Below are 25,135 nucleotides of genomic sequence, written 5' to 3' on the forward strand. Positions count from 1 at the left end.
TACTAGATGGCTGGGTGACCTCAACACAACATTTAACCTCCTGGCCTCAACTTCCTCCGCAAAAAAATGGGACTCAGCAGACACACCTTAGAGGGTCATTAGGAGAATAAGGTGATGCAATGCTCATTGCAACGGTGCTAAGCTGGACTAATTATAGTTGCTGTTAACTAAGGGAGGGTCACCCACCCCTCTGGAAAAACAGAAGCCTGTGTGTCCACTGCACTTTACTCCGCCATGCTGTTTCATCCAGGACCAATAGATGTCTTTGTGAGAATTACAAAAAGGTGCCCCCTGGTCAGAGGCAGCCCCAGGATCATAGGCTTGGCAAGAGGAATGCAGGCTGGATATCAGCCCCGCTTACTTCCTCAACTGGGACCCTCTGGACAGGACACAACACACACAAGCCAAAGTGGGGACCATGGGTCACCTCTCTGCCAGGAACCAGGATGAAGAGGGGTTGAGCCAAGTGGCACTTTTCCAAACAAAATTGCAGGTGTTGGGCTTACTACCTCACCTCCTTGAGGTATGCCAGAAAATATCATCTGAACAGAGAGCGCATTCCTGACCACCCTCTATAAATTAGCAACCTAATTTTTAACATTTTTGTTTTTCTCCACAATGCTGATTGCCTACCCTCTGATACAATACATGTATATATTGTAAATATAATATGTATATAGGTGTGCGTATATATCCAGTTCATTAGTTCATTGTCTTCCCTCAAGTAGAATAAAAGATCCATGAGGACAGGGATTGTCTTCTGTTTTGTTCACTGTTTTATCCCTAGTGCCTAGAACAGTGCCTGGCACATAATAGATTCTCAATAGATATTTGTTGAGTAAAATATTATTAAATAGAAAATTAATTTAATGGTATCTTCTTAGGAAATGCTGTCCTGTGCTTCATTTCAACCACCACTTATTTTCAAAGGTGAGGTAGGGACAGGAAAAAAAAAAGGGAAATCCTGTGTATTAGCTGGAGATAACTGTATTATTCTTTTTTGCTATGCAATATACCATATAGATCAATGGTGAGAAACCCTACTTAAGTCTGGGTGATTCTTTAAACAGGAAAGGAGGGAAGGAAGGAGGGAGGGAAGGAAGGAAGGAAAGAAGGAAGGAAGGAAGGAAGGAAGGAAGGAAGGAAGGAAGGAAGGAAGGAAGGAAAGAGGGAAGGAAGGATGGAAGGAAGGAAGGAAGGGGCATCTGGGTAGTTCAGTCGATTAACCATCTGACTTCGACTCAGGTCATGATCTCATGGTTCGTAAATTTGAGCCCCACGTCAGGCTCTATGCTGATGGTTCAGAGCCTGGAGCCTCCTTCAGATTCTGTGTCTTCCTCTCTCTGCCCCTCCCCGCCTCCTCAAAAATAAACATTATTTTCACTCATATGTGGATCCTGAGAAACTTAACAGAAGACCATGGGGGAGTGGAAGGGGAAAAAAAAAAGTTACAGAGAGGGAAGGAGGCAAACCATAAGAGACTCTTAAATACTGAGAACAAACTGAGGGTTGATGGGGGGTGGGGGAGAGGGGAAAGTGAGTGATGGGCATTGAGGAGGGCACCTGTTGGGATGAGCACTGGGTGTTATATGGAAACCAATTTGACAAAAATTATGTTTAATATAAAAATATTTTTTAAGAATGAAATACAGTAAGCCCTTGAACAACACAAGTTTGGACTTTTGTCAGTCCACTAACACATAAATTTGTTTTTCAATAAAAATAATATTATAAATATAAAAAAAATTTAATAATAAACATTAAAAAAATTAAAAATAAAAAAGAAAGAAAGAGAGAGAGAAGGGAAGGATAAATTCATTTGGAAAGAGGACTGCTAATAATGAAAACGTCACATTATCTCTAAGCAAAAAATCAATGATAGTCCCCTTAGGAAATGTTTACAAGACCTTCAGTTGCTGAGAATTTTCAGTGATGGAATTTTCAGTATGTTCCAATGGAAGGTGCCTGGGCTTTAGAGTCCCAAAGTCCTAAATTCAAATCCCAGTGCTACCACTGACAAGCCCTATGACCTTGGGCAAATGGCTTAACCTGTTGGGCTCTCAATTTCCATCATATTAAAATATAATTGTATTGATGTTATAAGAATTAAATGTTAAAATGACTAAACAAGAAAACATGTGAAAATAGCAAAGAAAGATGATATTCCTTCTCATTTGGTAAGGTTAATTACTCCTCTTAACTCAAAATTCTATCCAGTTTAGAATGATCTCCAAATCATTCTAAGTCATCTCACACTTCTTATCCATATATGGTTGTAACCTCTTATACGAGCCTGTGTGTGTGTGTCTGTGTGTACATATATGTCTGTACACACAGACACACACACAATGCTTACAATTAGAACTCTGGATGAGTATGCATTTTAAAAAGAGAAATGCACAATTAGCATGAGAATCGTTCTTCCATTTGTTCATTGACAAAAACCATTCCTCTTCTTTATATTTTCATTTTTTTTAAATACAGTGAACATGTATTAGTTACATAACTTTTTAAAAATTGCCAATTTCATTGTGGGGCAGGGGAAAGCCATTTCTTAGAATTCAAAGAAATAAGACTTCTTCTCTCATCACATATTTTCTATGCTAAGTATTCATATCTTCAACTTTCAACCACATGAAACTATAGAAGATAAGTAGATTTATGTATGACAAGGCAAAAATGCTCATTAAATTGGAGAGTTCATATCTTAAGAATATCTTTAAAAATATTTTCCAAAAATGCTCATTTTCCATTTCTTTGATTCACCCAGAAATTTTAATCAGAAGGAAGTGACTGTATAAGCATGGGAACCACATTCCTTTGGTTTTAAAATGGTTTTCAAAACCAACATGAACACATCAATTCAAGGCATTTCTTATTCTCAACCCAAATCAATGAAAATGCAATGTACTTAGATTTCTGTTCTGTTTAAGAGTCCCTAGAAAAAGGTCTCACTCAGAGTCAAACCATGCACAATCTGGCAGAGGGGAAATTTCCACAGCAGCTGTACAAACACAGAAACTCACCTGGACCTTGACTGACATCTGTGGCAGCATTTTCAAAGAGGGAAAGGCAGAGGAGAGAAAGGGGGAGAAAAAGGAAGAAGAGTGTTAGAAACACACACACACACAGTGCAACGTGCCCTTGCATGACTATCATGTTCATGCAAGACCCCAAAGGTACTCAACCTCTGAGCACTTAGTTCTACCTTCACCCAAAAACCACCCATGCAAGCTGAGGGGCCAAGCTCCCTTTCCACTGTGCATGTAGCAAAAGAGGGGTGTTTCACATCTGTCCGGAAAGACATCATCCTGGAATCAGATAGGGCTCCAAAAAAGCCAAGCAGACTGGAATCCTGCAAGAATATTGGTTAAAATATTCTGGTTGATTTCTACACAACAACACCCAAGCAAATCCTCCTCGCCTCCAGATACAGAACACTGGACATGATGTCAAGCAAGTTTCCCCACAGAGAGAAAAATAATAATAAACCACTCCCTTGAGGAACAAAGAAAAAGAGGCATAATAATTAAGAGCAAGTTGCAGCATTATTTACCATATAGGACTGAAGGACAGAAGATAACAAAACATTTATAATCCCCTCCCTCCCTGATATACCCAGGGACCATCCTTTATCACAGACAGCAGCGTGTGTACATGAGATTGTATGTGAGTGGATCATTTGCCATACAAATTGAAATCCTGTCTCCCCTTTTAATTTTTCTCCTTGCTTTTCACCCCATCATTAATGACAGGAATTGCCATTTGAAATCACTTTTGACAACTACAAATAAACATCCAGCCCTAGGAAGGTTGACATTTGAATTAAGCCAATGAACTTTCAAAAAATGAAGAACGGTTCACTCCCATTGTCTTCATGAACACAATCTCCTCCTCCTACCCTCAAATGCAAGATAGAATTGTGCTGAGAAGCTAAGTCAAGAGCAGACCAAAACTTTGTTAAAACCTCTAGACCCAACCTGAAAGGATATACCTGAGCTAAGAAGATGGAACAGGGGGCTTCTTCAAAAACCACTGGCCATCCAAGCAATCCTGGGTGACTCACTTAGAATCATTGAAAGGTAGACCTGGGATACCCACAGACATCATCTAGCTTAATTCATTTTTGGCTCAAATGGGGGATGAAAGAGGTTGAGAGACTCATGCAAGTTCACGCATTTAGTTCAGGTACAGAGACTAGATAAGACCCTAGACCTCTTGAATCCCACCCAGTCCAGCATTTATTCAACAGAAACCCACGTCTCTCAAGGGCATATGGAACCCAAATTCAGTTTGTAGGCTAAAGTGAGCATCCTGAAGCCATGGGAGAGACCCTCCTAGCTAACCCATGAGTAAGTAATGGGTTATCCACTGCACCTCTAATTTGCTGCAATTAGTTTTGTAAAGCTTCAGCAAGTTCCTTAGGAACTGTAACTCTTGCCCCAGGAAAATGCAGGCATTGACCTAACAGAGCTGTGCCCCCCACATCCAGGAGAGGCAAACCCATAGCAACAGCTGAGCATTTCTTTAACCCACACCCTGTATTCCCTAAAAGCTGTATCTGCCCAAAAAGACTTCTAGAGAGCTCTGAATCATTCCTCAGCCACACCCCCTTTCAGATTTTCTGGTGAGTTGCTAGATTCAGGGGTGGAGTGGAAGCAAGAAGTGGCAAAACAGAAGAGGTAAGAAGGGAAAACATTCTGTATAAATAACTAAGCAGGGCCATTAACCGTGACTGATGGATTGCCTAGAAGAGTGGTCATTAAAATACCCCTTCATTAAACAGGATATCAAACTATTTACACGTGGTGGAGTTCAGTGGTGGGAGTGTCAACACCACTGTTCATGGAAACATGCTCTTTGGAGGTACCAACATGCAAGGGAGACAGGATACCTTGGAACCCCAAAGTTTCCCATTTCAACATTGTGTTTACAATCTTAAACTCTGGAGAGAGACAGGTTTGAGTTCAAATCCCTGCCTACTGAATGGCCTTGGATCAATCACTGAACCTCTGAGTTGTTTTCCTCAGCTACACAATGGGAAGAGAACAAAACTCCCTCATGGCAGTGTTAGGAGATTAAATACTTGTAAAACACTTAACTCAGTACAAGGCAAACATTGCATAAATGTTAGCTGTGCTGATTGTTATCACTTTGAATTACCACAGACAGAATTACCAAAAAAATGTTGACCAGATGGCTCCCTGGAAACACCAAGAGACCACAGGAATTAAGGGGTGTGTGTGTGTGTGTGTGTGTGTGTGTGTGTGTGTGTGTGTGTGTGACTTTGGTTCAGTTCTTCTACTTGTCAATGAAGGCATGTGTTCCAGCCCTCCCCAGCCTTGGGTCTTATTCCTCCCTTCTTCTCCTCAGTGGGAAGTGGGGCAAGGGAGGGTTAAGAGATTGTAGGAGAGCAGGTACAGGAGTCAAAACAAATGCTGTTCTTGTTTCTTTTGTTTTCCCTCCTGAATCCTTAATTGGCCTCAGTTCTAGTCGTGAGCATAAAACATACAGCATCTCTTCTCGCCAAAGAGGGGCAAAAGACCACCAAGATAAGCTTCCTACAGTGAGGGGTAGGGTCCAGGTTCAGTTTTTAGCTGTGTCACTGAGCTGGAGGCAGTTCTGAACGTTGTGTCCAACTTGAGGAAGAGAGAGACACAGTGTCACCTGGCCCCTGTCCCAAGAAGCAGTAACCTGAATCTCCACATTCAATTCTGACCAACAGAATGAAATGGCAAAGGTTGATGGGGGTGTGGGGGAATCATCTGTTATATTGCCTGTCGATCCTTTACCCCTTCTTTCTTGTAACAAGTCGCAGTTATCTTCTGGGGAACTCCTTTCCCACCCTAAATCCATGTGGCTTGGTAGAGATGACCCCCACCCCCACCTTAGCTCCAAGTGTAGCCATTGACTCAGATCAAGTCACAGGAATTGACACAGAAAGGGAGATCCACAGCTTGATTGCCAGGTCTACAGGCTATGTAGACCTTAGGTCAGTTACTGAAACTTTCTGCGCTTCAGTTTTCTTATCTGTAAAATGAGGATGATAATAGTTCCTACCTCCTAGTGTGGTTGTGAGGAGCTTAGAACAGTACCTACATTTAGAAAGCCTTCAATGTTAGCTAGTAATTTTATTACCTTCATATATGAGAAGACAAGGGTATTAAAAATCTCTCCTGTGGTCACAGAGCAAGGAAGGCTGACCTAGGATGCAGCTGTGAGCATTTCTGATTCTTTTTTTCTTTTTTTTTTTTTTTTGAGCATTTCTGATTCTATGCCTTGCTGCCATTCTACTTCCTAGGTGACCATCCCCAGAGCTCCCTCTGTCTGTGGTTGCTACTGGTCTGCAGCCTAGAGTCTATGTATGGGGAAGCAGCATTGGACCCCAGGACTGGTAAAAGAAAAGGTAAATACGTAAATGTGTGTATGTATATCAATTTTTTGTGGAAAAAAAAGGGAGCAAATTGCAGAAGAAAAGGCAGTTGACAAACAAATAAGATTGATCCAGGAGAGGTGGCATCCTCACCCATGCCGACACTTCCTCTGTTCCCCCCCCACTGTTTTATTTTCTCACACTGCTGGGCCTGTAGTTTTCCAGAGCACCACTGCATTTAAATCTATATTCTATTTTCTCTCCTAGAAAATAGGTCAGACCCAAGACAGAGTTCACCAGGTGGGATCCCAAAAGATTTGGCTGGGCCTCGCCTCCACAAGGCTGGCTGTGCAGCCTGCCCCACCCTCCCCAGAGCTCCTGTGTGTGTGTGTGTGTGTGTGTGTGTGTGTGTGTGTGTGTATGTAAGTAGTGAGTGGGGGGATCTTGGACTCCTCCCTTGTGAAATGATCTAGACCAAATGAAGGGTGAGGCAGGAGAGCTCCCTCTGTAAACACAACAGGAGCAGATGAAGGGTCCCTCATTTTTCCCCCATGGTTAGAAGAACCAGATCTTCCCACACTACAGGAAAGTGTTTCCTTTTGAACTTCAAAATAACCAAGCTGAGCATACGTACTTGTGGCTGAGGTTATTGTTGAATACACCATAAGTGTCTGCTGGATACTGAGTGAAGGGCGAATGCCCTAATTTACTTCTTCTCTGGTTGTGATGCTAAAGACAGTAGGTGAAGTGTGGCAATGGCAACCAAATGCTTCCTCTCTGGGTTGCTCCCCCATCCCTGCTTTAAGCATGGCATTCCTAACAGAAATAGCCCCAGATTGGGCCAGAATTTGTTTTCATCAGGCATTTTTTCCATCAAGATCAGTGTGAGTGCCAGAGCTAGGGGGCCAGAAGAGAGAAGGTGCAAGGTTATGAGAGCCAGTCCTCAACCCCCTATCATAATAGAAGTAACTAACACTAATTGAGCAAGTCCTGCCTGCAGCCTATGCATGTGCTAAGCACTGGACTGAATGGTCTTTGTCAGGCATATATAAGGCCATTTCTCACTTTCTTCAGGTATCAGCTCAAATATTACTTCCTCAGGAAGGCCTTTCTTAACCACCTTCACTAACAGGGGACCCTTCTCTGCCACTTACCCTGCTTTTCCTTTCTCATGGCACCAATCACTATCTGACATCACAGGATGGGTCTCTGCTTTTATTGTTTATATCTCCCTGGAAATACAAGCTTCATGAGAGCAGCACTGTCTCTCTCATTCATTGCTTGTATCCCCAGTATGTAAGCTGGGTCTGGCCTACTATAGGTGACCAGCAATATGTATTGAATGGTTAATAAATCATCTTGATTAATATTGGTATCTCCATTTACAATTGAAAAGGGAGGCTCAGAGATGTTATGGCACATGCCTATGGACAGAGGGGCAGAGCTGCTATTAGACTCTGGGTCTGTCTTAATCCCCTCCTTAATTAAGAACAACTGTTTTCTCCTGTGCTACCCTCATGATCAGGTGGGTTGTCCCCCTGTGGTAACAAAGATGGATCCTGTCAGCTCTAGAGAAAAGGGAACAGCCGATTTCCTGGTAATACTGGTAAAATTCCCTGGGAAGGCTCTCATTGGTTTAGCTTAGGTCACATGTTCCTGAGCCAATTGCTGTGTCCAGCATCACATGTCACAGGGTAAGTGTGGTGATAAAATATAATGTCTATATATCCCTGGCACAAAACACTACTAACTCATAATAAAGCTCACATTTATCAAATAGTCTGTGTGCGGGGCCCTGTGTGAAGTGCTTTATATACCTCATCTCATTTAATTCTCACCAAAACCCTAGCAGGTAGGAACATTCTTCATCGTGTTTTACAGACAGGGAAACTAAGACCCAGAGAGGAGACTCTCTCATTATCAATATCTCTCATACTCAGAGTAGTTTATAAGGGTCAAGCTATATTTCTAAATAAAAGAGCAAACCAGGACAAGTACCATCTGACCCATCAAGCAACAAATTAGGGATAGGAATGTAGGGCATCTCACAGAAGTGAGAAAAAAAGCACAGCCCAGGGCAGAGGGAAGGGGTCAAATGCAATATGACCATAGGCCTGGTTAATTGGAGCCCTTGCCCTGGGCGATATGCTTTACAGGGAGGAGCATGCTCTGGCCCTCCTGTAGCTACATCTCAGCCCAGAATCTGAGGAGTCTACAGGGCCAACTAGATGTTCCCATTGGGAATCAGCAATTCCTGCCACTAAGCCCTTTGTAGAATACAATCAGGTACTCAGAATTCCTTGCTCAAATTGCCCCAAATTCACATGGGTCTCTTCCTTGGGTCCATTCTCCCAAAAGCTGACCAGTCCACCAATGTGCATACTCTAGTGTCAAGAAATGGCCAAGGGAAAGCAATTTACAGGAGCTATGGACTTCTATAGGCTGGGGTGTCCACACAAATGTCCAGAAGGATCTCCATGCTGCTAGAGGTAGAAAGAAGGGAGGCTGCCCATTGTCTCTCATGTACATTCTTGCCCCAGGCCCACAAGCATCAGATCAGGCCTTCAATTGAAGAGTACACCAGACTACAATGTTAGGAGAGGGAAGAAAAAAAAGGCAAGGACTGCATCTCCCCAATGGCCTCTCCTTTCATGCCCCTGGGGAGAGTGAGCACAAGGTTCTTCCCTCTACTTCAGGAACAAATACAGAAACGATCTCGTTAGTTGAGCTAAAGCAAACTTCCAGCAGCGAAGCGGCTGGGCTTCCTGTGTTCTGGGGCTCTTTCCAGCTTTCAGTGTTTGAGCTCTTCAAACACAGGAAGAGATGTCTCTCCACAAAAGGCCAGGTGGTATTAACTTCATCCTCAACACAGAACCTATTTATCTGCCTTCGTAGAAGACTGAGCCCCCTCCCCTCCCCAGTCCCACTCTCCTTGCTTTTGTTCTTTGGTGCTAATAACTCCAGCCTGTAAGATGGAGGGGAGAGATAGCTGCTGGGTCAAGTGCCAGCCAGCCAGGGAAGGCAGCAGCAGGGAGAGGAATGGGCTGCAAAGCAGGAAGGAACACGGATGGCACACCCCTGGGCTCAGTCAGTACTGTGCCCAAATACCTTAGGGGCTCTCACATACTTGTAGTGGCTCTGGCTTGAGGAACCAGAGTTTGACTGACAGTTGGAGGAAGAAGGAGTCTACTTGTTACACATGCAATCAAAGATCAGTGCAGACACCAGGGTTTCTGGTTTTGTTTTGTTTTGTTAGTGTTTTAGGGAATTTGAGCACAGACATGGGGGTAAGGCAATCTGGGGTTTGAATCCTGACTTTACTGTTAGTTATTACAAATATTTTTGTCAAATTGCTTAGCCTTACCTTCTACTTTGTCCACATAAAAATAATGTGGTAATCAGTCTGGTTAGAAGCATGTGTCAATTCTTAACAGTCACAACACTGTGCAAAATCATGCAGTAAAAACACAAGGCTAATGGGGAAAATGAAGTTGGGGCATGACACCCAGAAACCTCATCAGTGACCCATAATAGGAACCAGAATAGGAACCAGTTTTACATGTGTTAAATAATTAAGAAATATATAAATACTACCATCAGTAGAGCCCTTGAAAAAGACTTGAACTGTGCTCATGGAAACAGGAAGCTTGTGAGCTGTTGCCAAGTAGTAAAAGGAGGATGCTCTGACACTGGACAGAGCTGTGACACCAGATGTGCAAGGGTGTGGCTCACAGCACACGTGCTAACTGAAGGAGCTTTTGAGGTGTGTGCATTTGTGTATTTCTACACAGCCTGGTTTGGCTTGCTGAAGTTTTCTGCCTTTACCTAGTGTTTCTTGTGGACAAAATTGTGCATAATCAAAGGCAAAAGCATTATGCCCAAATTGTTCCCTAATAGATCGATCACATTGGAACAAATTTGTATTTTCAAAATAAGCATTCTAGCAGAACTGACTGTACCTAATTTATGTGACTATTATAAGGGTCAAATGAGATAATCCATATAAAGGGCTTAGCACAAGGCCAGGCACAGAGTAAACATTCAATAAACACATCCTGAAGTTGTTATTAGGAATGTCTGTGCTGGCTTGTTGATATACACCTTGTAAACTAAAAGTGCCAAGTTTAGCCTCTATCCAGATGTTTAAGCCTTGCAAACAAAAGTCATCCCTAGCTAAACAGTACTTCTCAGTATTAGGCCATGAGGTTGGCACCTGCAACAGGCTCCCGCCTGATAAGTCTTTAGAAAAGTCCTCATAGCAGGTGGACACAGCCAGGAGACGGGGCCCAAAGGCTAACTTCCTAGGTAAAAGTGGATATTACCCTCCCCAAACGAGCATGACCCAACCAGGGAGAAGAGTAGACACCTGAACACCAGGAAATCAGGAGACAAACTGACCTAGATGAGAGGATGTCCCTCATCTTCGTAGGACAGAGAGAAGTGCATCACAGGAGGGAACAGAAATCAGGGAAAAACAGCTGAGGTGCAGGCACCTTCCATTTCCCTTCTTCCTGCAGACAGCACAGGGGTTAAGAGGCAGGATCTGGAGTAAAAGACCTGGCTCTTCCACAAACTGCACATGAGCTTGGCTGTGCTAACTGACCACCCTCAGCCCTAACTTCTCAATCTATAAAATGGGGAGAGTTTACTTATCTTGTAGGACTGATGTAGAAGTTATAAGGAGCAAGTTACGCAAAAGCACTGGGAGATTGAAGAAGTACTAATCAATGTTAGCAAATCATTGTTATTTGACCCAAGTGGTTTCCATGAGACTGAGGATCAGTCCTCTTTCCAAGAATTCCTTGCTGTCTGGAAAGACTAACTCCTTGGGCTTTTGCCACTTGGAAGAATGATATGGGAGAAGAGGGTCTTCTCAGCAGAGGTGAGTTCTATAGCTTTTGTAATTCAGTACAATGGGCGTTGGAAGAGGCCACCCCCACCCTGGCTGCTCATTCCTCTGTAGGGAGTGCTGTTATGTGTAGGAAAGAGCCCTGCCTTTGGAATCAGAAGCCCTGACTTTTTTTTCCTAAATATTTTTGTTGTGGTGGTGATTACATACACATTACATAACATTTACCATCTTAAACTTTTTTTTAAGTCTTTATTTTATTTTAGAGTGAGTGTGTGTGCACATGCAGGCACACAAGCCAGGGAGGGGCAGAGAGAGACAGGGAGAAAGAACTTCAAGCAGGCCCCACACTCAGTGCAGCGCCCCGCTTGGTGCTCCATCTCACAGCCCTAGGATGATGACCTAAGCTGAAATCAAGAGTCGGATGCTCAACTGACTGAGCCACCCAGGTGCCCCATCAAGTCCATTCACACCACTGTGCAGCATTGCACAGTCGTCTCTATGTTCCATCTCCTGGACTCCTTTCACCATGCAAAACTAAAACTCTGTTCCCATTAAACAATGCCTGCCCACACCTCCTCCCCCAGCCCCTCACAACCACCTTTCTACATGCTGTCTTTATGAATTTGACTACTCCAGGAACCTCATGTAAGTGGAATCATACAGTATTTGTCCTTTTGTGACTGGCCTATTTCACTAGCATAACACCCTTAAGGTTCACCCATGTAGTGGGTATCAGAATTACCTTTCTTTTCAAGGCTGAATAATATTCCATTGTATGTATGCACCACATTTTGCTGACAGAAGCCTAGGTTTTGAGCCCTGACTTTCTAGCCTAGTATCAGCTGTGTGACCTCTGGCAACTCACAGCCCTCCCTGAACCTCTTTTCGCAACCATACCTAGTATCAAAAAGATTAAATATGGTAACTATTCACAATGATATTATAAAAGAAACTTGGGGCGCCTGGGTGGCTCAGCTGGTTAAGCATCCAACTCTTGGTTTCGACTCAGGTCATGATCTCATGGCTCCATGAGTTCGAGCGCCGCATCAGACTCTGCACTAATGGTGTGGAGCCTGCTTGGGATTCTCTCTCTCTCTCTCTCTCTCTCTCCCTCTGTCTCTGCCCCCCCCCCACTTTCTCTCTTAAAATAAAATAAAATAAAATAAAATAAAACTTTTAAAAATGAAAGAAACTTAAAAATATGACCCAGAAGACAAGTGCAAGGGTCATTCATTGTCCATTATAATCTCTGCTATTTAATGAAGGCCTCCTGTGGTAGCCCCCTGTGGTAGCATCGTATATACATGACTTCATCTAATGCTGATATAGACACGGTTGTCATCCCCACTTAACAAACAGGGAAACCAAGGCTCAGGGGAGTTAATACCCTCAAGCTCACTTCACTCATACAGAGTATCCAGGATTTTAACTCAGATTTCTCTGAATTCAAAGTCTTTTTCCTTCTCATAGTACTGTTCATCCATTCCCAATTATTTCTTCTCTCACTAGTCAACCGCCCAAATCTAGGTCATGGGGAACTGGAGGCAAATTTCAAGAAATCGTGGTGTGAGGTTGCCAATTCCAGTGACAATAATTGTTGATGGTCATTAGCAAAGTAAACCATCAACAAAACAAAAAGACAACTTACTAAATGGGAGAGGATATTTGCAAATGATATATCTGATAAGAGGTTAATATCCAAAATATATGGGGCACCTAGTGGTTCAGTCAGTTAAGCATCTGACTTCGGCTCAGGTCATGATCTCATGATTTGTGAGTTCAAGCCCCACATTGGGTTCTGTGCTGACAGCTCAGAGCCTGGAGCCTGCTTCGGATTCTGTGTCTTCCTCGCTCTCTGCCCCTCCCCCACTTGCACTCTGTCTCCCTCTCTCTTGCTGTCAAAAATAAATAATAAAACAAAAAAAGTCATCTGCAAAATATATGAAAGACATATACAACTTACACAACTCAATACCAAACAAACAAATAATCCAATTAAAAAACAGGCAGAGAACCTGAACAGATGTTTTTCCAAAGAAGATATACAAATAGATGGCCAACTGATGCATGAAAAGATGGTCAACATCACTAATCATCAGGGAAATGCAAATCAAAACCACAATGAGATATCACCTTATACTTGTCAGGACAGCTAGAATCAAAAAGACAAGAAATAGCAAGCGTTGGCAAGGATGTGGAAAAAAAGAACCATTGTGCACTATTGGTGGGAATCCAAACTGTGCAGTCACTATGGAAAACAGTATGTAAGTTCCTCAAAAAATTAAAAATAGAATTACCACATTATCCAGTAATTCCACTACTGGGTTTATACCCAAATAAAACAAAAACACTAATTCAAAAAGATCTATGCCCCCCTATGTTTACTGCAGCATTATTTACAATAGCCAAACTATGGAAGAAGCCCAAGTATCTATCGATAGATAAATGGATAAAGAAGATGTGGCATATATACACAATGGAATATTCATCAGCCACAACAAAGAATGAGATCTTGTCATTTGTGATGACACGGATGGACCTAGAGGGTATAACGCTAAGTGAAGTAAGTCAGAGAAAGACAAATACCATATGATTTCACTCATATGTGGAATTTAAGAAACAAACAAACCAAAAAAAGAGACAAAAAACCAGACTCTTAAATACAGAGGTGGTTGCCAGAGGGTAGGTGGGTGCAGGAAGAGTAAAATAAAGAGAATTGAGAGTACATGTATCCTGATAAGCACTGAGAAATGTATAGAATTGTGAATCAGTATATTGTACACTTGAAACTAATTAACCATGTATATTAATTATATTTTAATAAAAAAAGTCATTAAATTTCTTGGAGCATTTATGACTTCAGGACCCCTATTTCACAGAAAGGATTATAAATTGAGGCAACATATCCAGAACAGAATTCCACAAAAACACACATCCAGTAAAATATAAATAGGAGTTCCTCGCCAACAGCAACAAAATAATAAATGTAGAAACAACTGAATTAAACAAAAATAATCAAGTTTCTCTATGGCAAGACTTCAGAAAGCCTTGCCTGCACTAAGATACACTGTGAAGTCAAAGAGAGGATACAGGATGCAGTTTTACAAATATTTTTGAACACTGGGCACTTCTCCTTCCATAAAATACCTAGTAAAATCTCGTGGAACACAGTTTGGAAAAGGCTGGCTGACAGATTCTCAGAACAGCCAAGAAGGCTTTCAATTTGCCACAAGCCTTTATCCTACCCTTTGTGTTCCCAGAGTGAGCCTCTGTGTCAGGTTCAATTCGAAATAACTAACATTTACTGACCACTTATACATGCCAAACACCAACTTAGGCACTGGGGACTGAAAAAAAAAACTGCCCTGGATGCAGTTAGTAGTAAATCTAATAAAGCAAGAGAGTAGATAAACATGATAGGGTGGCCCTATCTGGCCTATTATTGCACTTAGCACTAATACAGGATTTAGGGTTGACAGAGAATGCTTCAAAGTTTTTTTTTTTACTAGCGTAACCTTGAAGTGGCCCCAGAGGATGGACAGCGACAATTAAGTGGAGACACATCTCATAAGAACGTTTCACCATTACTGGCCTGGTGGTCAGATTGACACCCAAGGGTAGGACTCCCTGGAAGGCATGGCAACATGTAAGCTTTCAGCCCTACCAACGTTGCTATTAGATGACTTCGTATAAGTTATTTAAATTTCATCTGTAAAATGGGGATCATTCACATTTGCCAGAAGGTTCAAAACAGACAAATGTATATAAAATGTCTAGTGCTTAACACACATTAGTTTCATTTTCTTTGGTGACATTTTTGGAGTAATGTGTTAAAAAAAAAAAGTCTGAGGGGGCACCTGGGTGGCTCAGTCAGGTAAGTGTCTGACTTCGGCTCAGGTCATGATCTCATGGTTCGTGGGTTCAAGCCCTGTGCCAGGCTCTGTGCTGATAGCTCAGAGCCTGGAGCCTGCTTTGGATTCTGTGTCTCCCTCTCTCTCTCAGACCCTCTCCTGCTCACGCTCTGTCTCTCTCAAAAATAAATAAACATTAAAAAGCTTTTAATTTTTTAAAAAAAGGGTCTGAGGCTGCATATGGGTTTGGAAAGAAAAGGGGGTCAAGATTGATTAGCAGTGTCTGCCATGGGCTTGAGGAGGGGGTCAGATATTGGCTCATGTTAGCTGGAGACTTTCAACTAAATGCTCTGAGAAAAGAAGTTTCTAAGTGACCTGAGAACCTCAGAAGAAAGCAAGTAGCCCTAAGGCTCTCTCACTGCCAAGCTCCCATCAACTCTTCCACTTTCTCTTAAACAGTCTCCCTTCTTTCATTTTCAGAAAATTAGCAAGGTTGACTTCTTCCCTTTGAAAAGCAGTGTGTGCTGTGATGTGAAATTAGCACACTATCTGCTCTGCAGCTAAAAGAATGATTTTCGAGTCTGAGAACCATGCATATAGCTCACTAGTTAGTACCAGGCCTATTCTGAAGGGTTCAACAGGATCCTGCAGGCCCTGGCAGAGGGAACTCAGAAGCCCAGGCAGGGTGGCATTCCACTGCCAGGACCCATAGAGAACAAGCGAACAGAGGGGGAGTTCTTAGGAGGGATTTCATATTTTATATATCAGTAATATGCTTTTTGAATTAAATTATTATTATCACCATTTTTATCTTATAACTTCTGTGGTACTACAGTTAAAAAAAACAGTCAAGGGGTGCCTGGGTGGCGCAGTCGGTTAAGCGTCCGACTTCAGCCAGGTCACGATCTTGCGGTCCGTGAGTTCGAGCCCCGCGTCAGGCTCTGGGCTGATGGCTCGGAGCCTGGAGCCTGTTTCCGATTCTGTGTCTCCCTCTCTCTCTGCCCCACCCCTGTTCATGCTCTGTCTCTCTCTGTCCCAAAAATAAAAATAAACGTTGAAAAAAAAATTAAAAAAAAAAAAAACAAAAAAACAGTCAAAACATTAGAAAGGGGGGTGTTTATGTGATTGTTTTGGAGAAAATACAGTAGGAGAGATGTAGAGAATTTTAGAAGTGGAAGAACTCTAGGGTGTCCAGCAAATCTGTGTCTTCTGCTTTACAGGTTCGTTCCGTCGACACATATTCAAAGCACATCCCCACGAGTGAGGGATTGTGCTAGGCACTGAGGGAATGGCAGATGAACAAGACAGATGTGGGGCCTGCACTCTTGGATCTTAAGGTCTAGCTGGGGAGATGGGCCACAAATAACCAGATAATCAGTTATTTAATAATCATAATTGTGATCAGTGCAATAAAGTCATACAGGATCCTTTGAGGCTCAGAGGAGAGACACAGACCCTAGACCAGGTAACCAACATGTCCATCCACTGGGACAATGTTGATGCTGAAGCCAGAATTCAGATCATCTACATCCCAGTTCACCTCTATTCCCACTATGCCACAGCTGGGGTACCAGTGCCCCAACAGGAGGGCTGGGAGAAGAATCTGGCACTGAGAATACAGTGGTGGCAGTTGGGAGAGAAAAGCAAGTGACCACATCTCTGCAGCTTTCATAAAGGAACAAGAGCATGAACTTGGAGATTTCACTGTCTTCTCAGACACTCACTCATGCTCTGTAGCAGTGGAAAATGGTTTCCACTACCCTAGAGTGGGGGCCTAAATGCTACAGCCTTCAATGATCAGGATAACAAGGCAGTGAGAGAAGAGCCTCCCCCAAAACCAATTAGAAAGTGCAGAGAATAGAGGGTGTAGACCCACCACACAGGCTGAGCTCTAATCTATCTGCTGTACTTTGCTTGGGAATTAATCACACAAATCCCTAGATAAATCTGAGGCCATTATTAGACAACACTAATATCCCCCTTAGAGTAATCCAGACAAATACAATGAGAGAGGGGGGAGTCCCAAGTGGCCAGAAAACAGGCCGCTTTCACGTTCACACAGTTCTGCACATGAATACGGTGGCGGGGGGGGGGGTACTGCCCCCCTGCTCCTCACCCCCAAGCCCAGATGTCTGCTTCTCAATAGCAATGTGGCTTCTGCCCTGACTGCTTTAGGGAAGAGGGGGTGAACTGAAAGATGGGAGAACAAGGTCTGGATTCCCTCCCCTCCCCAACTCTGCCACTGACCTAATTCTCCACAAGAGAGGATTTTTCCTTTTTGGTCCTGCTTGTTTGTAAATCATGCCACCCCAGTGCACACACAGCTTAAGGCGGGCCTAGTTAGGAAGCAGGGAGAAGCCAAGAGGCTTCGAACTGGGGCCCCAGCTGCTATTTCTCAAGAAGGCGGGTAGGTGGAAGTTCCATTAGACTCAGAAGGGGGAATGAGAGGGTAGGAGCAGATAGTATGCCATCAAGATCAACCCAATCTTACATTCTGATATGTCCTTCACTGAACTAGTGGAGTTGTATATGCTGAAATAACCCAGAACTCTGCCAAGAACATGATGTATGACCTTGGGTAGATTTCTTAATCCTTCTGGATCACTGGTCTCTTTCAGCAACACAGAATATTTGGATCCTGAATTTTTGACCTCTCAAGTACATTTTTGCACCTGCTAAAAACATTAGGCAAGAGGCTGACTTTAGTTGTAGGAAGATGTGGTTCTTCGAACTGTAAAAAGTGACCTGGAAAAAAATCAGACCTGTCAGGAAAAAAGTCAACACAAAATGGAACTGACAGCAGCTAAAAATGCACATAGTAAAATTTGTTATTGACTAAAAAATTGAAGGAAGAATCAAACATTCTTGACAAAATTTAGACCGGCAAACTTGATGTGAGAAAATTGGATGTGGTAGAAATAATGACCACAAAAAGAACGTTCACAATGGCAGAAGCTATATAGGCAAAATTTGATGGGCACACACACACACAAAAATAACTGATCGATTAATCAAATCTTCACTGTAGAAGACACATGGAGCAGAATTGATCTGGTTAAAACTAATTTAGTAAAATACAAATGAATTGGAAAAATAAGAAATGGTTTAAGTATGCTGAAGGAAAACTGGATTGAGGAATCATCTGAGCCCCACATCATTTGCCTCTAAAAAATACTCCTATAATAAAAATGTTTCAGTGTTTGTATAATCTTGACTACACCAACATAGAGTTAAAATGTCTCAAGGTCAAACTGTGCCATCAAAACATCTTGATAAATGCTGAAGAAAGATAAATCATATGATCTCAGAGCTCCTGTCCAGATGCATTTTTTCTGACAAAAGATCAGAATAGAAAGTGAAAACAATTATATAAATACTTTATTCATAGGAAGAAAGTAGCACGGAGACCACCTATTGCCTACCATAATAACGGGCACACTACTAGATTTTACTCTCCTGTAATATATTTTAAGCAATTTAGTAATTTTGGAAACATAGAATAACTATTTTTGTCTTGCCAAGAAAAAGCAAAAGCCCCAAAACGGATGCTTTGTATTACCAGGCTTTCTTAAAAATAAAAAGTAGTTTAATACCAAAAAGTAAAAGGGCATAATCTCAAAGTTAAAAAAATATGCCTTTACAATAAACTTCCTACATTATGTTTATTTCTCTCATTTTCCTGACGAATGGCAAAACTTCATTCTGGTATCTTTGCATGTCTGCCACAGAAGGTAGAGGGGAAAGTGTGCTCTAGTCTGCTCGTCAGTTAAACGGGGACAAAAGATAAAGCTACTCACACAGAGCCTGAAACATAGTAATTGTTCAACAGATGTTAGCCTAAAGCCCAGGAAGCATAGGACACTTAGCATCAAGCAGATTCCCAGCCTCAGACTGTCCCCCTACTCCTCCAAGCTGAGAACTGTTTACATGTTCTGGACTATAAGTGTCCCTGGGAACAATAACTGAAGAGTGTGGATTAACCAGGGCAACCCCCTCTGCCTCTTCCCGCACCGAGAAAACACACATGGCAGGCAGGAGCGCCTGGGAGGGCAGCCCGATAAAGTCAGCGCTAGGAGGAAAGGCAGCTGTTTGGAAATGCCGTGGGTGGCCCTCACGCTGTGCGGCTATTTGGGGAACAAGTGTCTTTGGACTGGCAGCTAATGACACTCACTGGCTTGCTTGTTCTAGCAGCCTTTCATCTTCACCTTCTCTACATAGAGCTTCCTTTACACAGAGATTCTACGCCCAATCCTCACCTCTAGAGTTCTGAACTCTGGATGGAGGTGTCCCCTAGATATGCCCATTTACCAGACAAAACCAGAGTCCTCACCCTACCATACTGAATGAAGGTTTCTCTTGTTCTTCATGCCTGTCCTCTCTCCCTCCATCTGCATTACCCATCAACCATATTCCAAACAAATATTTACAAATAAAAGACACAGCTCCTGCCAGGGATAAGAGGCTAATTACTCTTGTCCTTAGGCCAAACAAGTGACAATGAAGAGATGCTGCCCCTCTCTACTGCTTCCTCCTGGTTCCTTCTCATCTTTACTCTCACCTCCTGGGGGAGGGGGGGCGCCTCCCTGAGCACCCTTTTTCTCATGAGATCTCCCCCCATTCCGCTCTTGCCATCTATACCATTCATCACATTTATAATTATTCACATATTGGATTAAGTTTCCATCACTATTTTCCTCTAACTTGTAAGATGCACCAACACAGGCACCATAGCTTCACCACACACTGTGCTTGGCAACCCGTGTTCTGTGGAATCAGCCAGTTCTCTTGGGCCACCTATCTCTTCTCCGTGTGATATAGGGGAATGGATGCCAGACAGGGAGTTAGAATACCTGGGACTACCTGGGCTCTAGTCCCAGTGCCTCAGCCACCTGCTGGCAGAGTGGCCTATTGTAAGTCACCTTCCACTTATGAAACTATAGTGGATGCTACAGGAGTTCAGGAAGCGCCATTTAGTCCACATGGAATGGGCTGGGCATGGGGTCCAGGAAAGCTTTCTGGAGGAGGTGAGGTCTGAGCTGAGATCTGATGGAGGAGTAGGAATTAGTTGAGTGGAACTAGAGGCCTGTAGGAGGTTGGTGATTAGAGGTGAGGAAAGGGTAAGGACAGGATAGCAGGTTCTCTCACAGGGAGACTGAGTCTGGGGGATGGGCTGAATTGGAAAAATGAGGGTCTGAGTCACTGTTTGTTGTGTGTTGTATGTAATACTTTTACTTTCACAGTGCTCCTCTGTTATTTTTCCTTGTTGTCTTAATATCCATGACATTATTATTCTATCTGAAAAAATTCTTGAGAGGATCCATTGGAGAATGAGCTTTGGTGGAATACCTCTCATCCATTTTCTCCTTAACTACACATTGTCTTTAAAAACTCAAACAGTGGTGTGGGGGAGGGGAGGAAGAGTGGACAAAAAGAGACAAGCAGGACCCTGGAGACTAAATGACTATGTTTTCTGTCTCAGGAGTTCATGTAGGACAGCACTGAATTTGGGGTTGTGTAACTACCTCCCGTGTAGCATAATGGCTAAGAGAGCATGTGCTCTGGAGTTAAAACACCTGCTTCCAATGGAGAATGACTGGCAGCATGACCTTGGGAAAATAAGCATATGTCTCTGGATCTCAGCATATCCATCTATAAAATGGGAATAGTACAGCACTTCCTCAGAGAACTGTTGTGAGCATTAAATGAGTTAAGGTGTGTAAAGTGCTTAGAATAATGTCTGGTGCATAGATACTCTTAACTACATGGCTAGCAGTGACCATTACAGAGCCTGGTGCAGGGATCAAAAACCATAATGGTTCTCATCGATCAAGCATCTGTTATTTGACAATCAATGTGCTTCTTGCTTTGCCTTCATTATCTCATTTAATATTTGTAACCACCTTATAGGCTAATCACCCTCTTTTGCACCCAGGCTCGCTTCTTAGGCAGATAGATGACTTTCTCTCTTCAACTCTGGCTCCTTCATCTACAGCCAAGAACAACAGAACCTCTTTCATAAGGGGTGGTTGAGAGAATTAAAGGAACTTACATTTGAGAGCACTCAGCCCCATGCCTGACATGTAGAAAGTGCTTCATTGAGGATTAGTTCTTCATCATCATCGTCATCGTCATCGTCATCATCATCATCATCATTAAATTTAGTCAATCAAAATAATCAAGTGATATAAATCTATAAGATTTCCACAAAATTGAAATGGCATCAGGGTATGGTTAGAGCAGAGCACTAAGCTAAACTCAGCCTTGAGCCTACCAGCTTCTCTTGTGGTCTGTGACCAGCAGACTCCGATTGGGAGAGCCAGCCTGAGAACTGCATCTAGAAAAGCCCTGGACCTCTTGTGATTCCTTAGAATGTCTTAAGCATACCCTTGAACTTCCCTGAGTCTTTGTTCTGCCAGGGTTGAAGAGGGACCCCTGAATGCACAGAGACCACTGTTACACTACACTTCCCCTTTCAAAGCATCCATCACTTGGTAATTGCTTGGTGAATTAAGCAGCATGAAGGCATGTCTGTCTTATTCACTGTTCTACCCCCATGCTCCCTCCCTAACACACAGTAGGTCCTCAGTAAGTGTTCATTGGTGTCAAGGGTGTGGAAAGAAGTACCTCTGGAATAACATCATCAGTAAGAGATTTCATGTGGGCATGCACGCTCACGTAGCCTCCATTTCTTGGTTCCTATCACACGCCAGCTGGGCCCCTAACACCTCAATTTCTTCTGCTTAGAAAAATGTTCGAAGGCGTTCCCCCTCCTCCCCAAGCGCCCCATTCTGACTTGTGCTGGATAAGCAACTTCAGATTGCTGAACAGCAACACACAACACAGCTGGGTGAAAATTCCTATGTCCTGAAATTCCTGGAAAACTGTGCTGCACAGCAAGCATTCGGAGAACGGACACAGCACCCACCCCCAGCCCTGGAGAGTCAGAGACAGGAGGAAGGCAGCAAGCAGGCAACTAGAAGAGAGCCTCAATTTCCTTAAGAAATGATTTTGCTCCCTTTCCAAACACCCCACCCATGGCAAAGGTAGAAAAACCACAAGTGAATTAATTACCAGCATTTACATCACTGGCTGCTGAGCCAGGGGCTCCCAAAGCCCCCTATGTGGAGGATCTTGCTCTTTTAGTTTACAAGGACCAGAGTTAGAAGATCTCTTGCCTAATCCCAGGAAAAGGTGCATGGCTTTGAACCGAGTGCCAGTGCTGGTATCCTCAAGAGTTCAATGCCCAGCTCCAAGAAAAACAGAGACAAGGCATTTCATGTTTAATCACATGGTCTCAAATGCAAAGCACAAATAAGAATGCCAACTGGTTGGTCTTAGGCAAGTCATTTCTTTTTCTTTGGATTTGTTTCTTTCAGATCTTTGAGTCCTTGATTCCCACAGGATTCTGATATTCTGGGAGCCAGAAATTCCATCATGCAAACATCCAAAACCCTCAGTTTCACCATCTCTATCCAAGACTTCACTTCCTATTTGTAGAAATTTTCTCAAATGAACAGAACACACTAGATTGAAGGTAGAAGAAAGGCCAATGTGAATAGTTTTAAAATTAAGCTATGTAATCTTTTGATGCTGTTCTACTACATTCAAATCAGTGTCCCAACTCCAACGAGGTTAAGGAGTACTCTTTCATTTATAGACCAGTGAAGAATTTTAAGGAACTTTCCTTTGTTCCTAGTTTCCTTCTACATCTCTGGTCATCTGCTTTCATCAAGGTCACAGATTCCTTTTTTTCTACTATCTATAAATATTAAGGTTCCCAAAGGTTCTGTACCTTCTTCCCCTCTGAATTATACTCTTTGCCTAGACAACCTCATCCATGTGTAAGCCTTCTTTCACCCCCACAACAACTCTGACATCTATATCCAATCCCACCTTCCCCCCTAGAACAACCATCGCCCCCACCTGCTTCTGCACATCTCCTTGCAAGTATCTTACAGAGTCAAAAGAGAAGGTGGGGTACAGACAGACAAACCAAAATTGATTATTACCCCCCTCTTGTCTTCATGCCAGATCTGTTCCTCCCACTGACTTTCCTGCCCTAGTTATACCTACAACCAGAGCACATCATCAAAGCTCTTCCTTCCCCTTTTGAAGAATAATTGATGCTAATTAGTACTAATGGTTAACATTCACTGAATGCTTACTACGTGCCAAGTGTTGTCCTAAGAATTCTCCATGAGAATTCAGTAAAACCTCATAGCAATCCTAAATGGCGAGCACTATTATTACACCCATTTCACAGATGGTGAAATTAAAACACAGAGAAGTTGTCCTTTATCCAAGTTTGCACAGCTAGTATGTGGCAGAGCCAGGCAGCACAAGTCCAACACCGCTCAAAGTCATTGCCTTTCCAACTATTAAGTTCTTTTTCTTAACATTTCTGCAATTGACCCTTCTTCCATCACTACTCCTTTGGTATAGACTTCTCTCTCAACAAAACCACACAATAGCCTCCACCTAGCCTCTCTGCTTTAAGCCTTCCAATAGCCAGCCAATCCATCATGCAAACTGCCCCTAGGGCCATCTTTCTAAAATTCAAATCTGTTACTACTCAACTGAAAAACTTCCAATAGCCCTCAACTGCAGGAAAAAAATAATGTCCAAAATCCTTACAAAGCATTGAGATCCACCCTGCGTAAGGCCTCCTCTCATTATTTTCCTATTGGCCTCCATCCTTCAATCCAGCCACATTAACTACTGCAAATAACTGGTTCACAGGGCTGCCCTGAAATGTCCTTTCCCCAACAGTCTACCAAATAAAACTTCTAAGTCTGACTGTGAAATATCCTCCCATCCCAAGTAGGGTGGGACACCCCTTTTGGAGCTACTCTATTAACATTCTACCTGGCACTTTAGTGGCTCTACTGCATGCTGTACTTCTTTGCCTGACAGGCTTCCCAACTAGACCACAAGCTCCACATGGGCAGGGACCTCCCTGGTACATAATAGGCACTCCCTCTGTGAATGCCTAATCACAGAATATACTTATTCCAGTAAATAGATGGCCTACTCCAAAAAATAGATGATTATATGTCAAGAACTGCTTTATAAATGCTTGATGATACCTCAAAGACTTTGTTCTCTTCCACAAGCCAAATTTGCCCCTGAAAATGCCATGATTTTATGCTGAAAGAAGCTCTGAGATAGTATTAGGAATTCCAAACAGTGAGGCCCCTGAAGGAGGGAGGTATGACCAGAATATGTTCCCATGGGACCCTCCAAAACCACCTGGCCAGGTCAACAAGACCACCACACACGGGGCTAAAGACAGAGGACAAGAGCCCAACACACATATCCCTGGTGTCAGCCTCCACCTGAAAACTGCAAGCCCCCGGGGGGAAGGAATTGTAACAGGAGGCCAAGAGTAACTACAATCAATTAAAGAGAGATAAATATAAATTTTAGTATTGATCAGTGGCCTCTAAACCTTTCTGAACAAACTGCCTATTAGAAAAAATAACTTTAATATGTTGTCGCAAGAGATGTTTATCTAGTTATAAATAATTTGTATATAAGTTAACTATACATATCCCCGAAGAATGGTCCTGCATATGCCCAATTTTTAAGGCCAATGATCTAGAGAATAATCTTCTCACCCCCACCCCCTGAAAGGCAGAGGATGAACATGATCAAACATAAGGCTGGGCCTGGAGGCCGAGACCCTCAGAACCACGGCATCCTTAGTGTGAAGGCACGTACACACCAGCACACACTGACAGGTGTCGCCCCAGCACCTGCTGCATTCCCTCCAGAGATGGGGGGAGGCATGGTCCAACAGCTCTCAGCATCAGGATTCTTTCTCTGTAGCTCTGATCTCTCAACCCTCCCACTCAGTATCCGCTTCCTCTTCTTCGTGGCAGCTCTTCTGATATCCGAGGACAATTATCCCGTCCCCAGTGAGCCTCATCTTCTCCAGGGAATCCATACAAGCTAATGGGGCCTCTCCATCTCCAGTGACAACCACATGTCTGCCTCAAACAGCCACTGCACAAGCATTTACATGGTCCCAGGCTGGCTGCTGCCTGTAATTGTTACAGG

General features: G+C 43.0%; 1 protein-coding gene across 4 annotated transcripts in view; it reads right to left on the minus strand.

Moving 5' to 3' along the window:
- Nucleotides 1–25,135, minus strand: part of NRXN3 (neurexin 3) — a 1,502,570-nt gene that overhangs the window by 1,465,586 nt on the left and 11,849 nt on the right. For all 4 annotated transcript variants that reach the window (XM_047079783.1, XM_047079782.1, XM_047079785.1 and 1 more), the window contains exon 2: nucleotides 3,027–3,044. In XM_047079783.1, the coding sequence (XP_046935739.1) occupies nucleotides 3,027–3,044 (18 nt within the window). The remainder of the gene's footprint in view (nucleotides 1–3,026; nucleotides 3,045–25,135) is intronic.

This window comes from Lynx rufus, unplaced genomic scaffold (genome assembly GCF_022079265.1).
Source record: "Lynx rufus isolate CCGP_SWC_20201006 ecotype Redwood Valley unplaced genomic scaffold, mLynRuf1.p SCAF_17, whole genome shotgun sequence".
Lineage (NCBI taxonomy): Eukaryota > Metazoa > Chordata > Mammalia > Carnivora > Felidae > Lynx > Lynx rufus.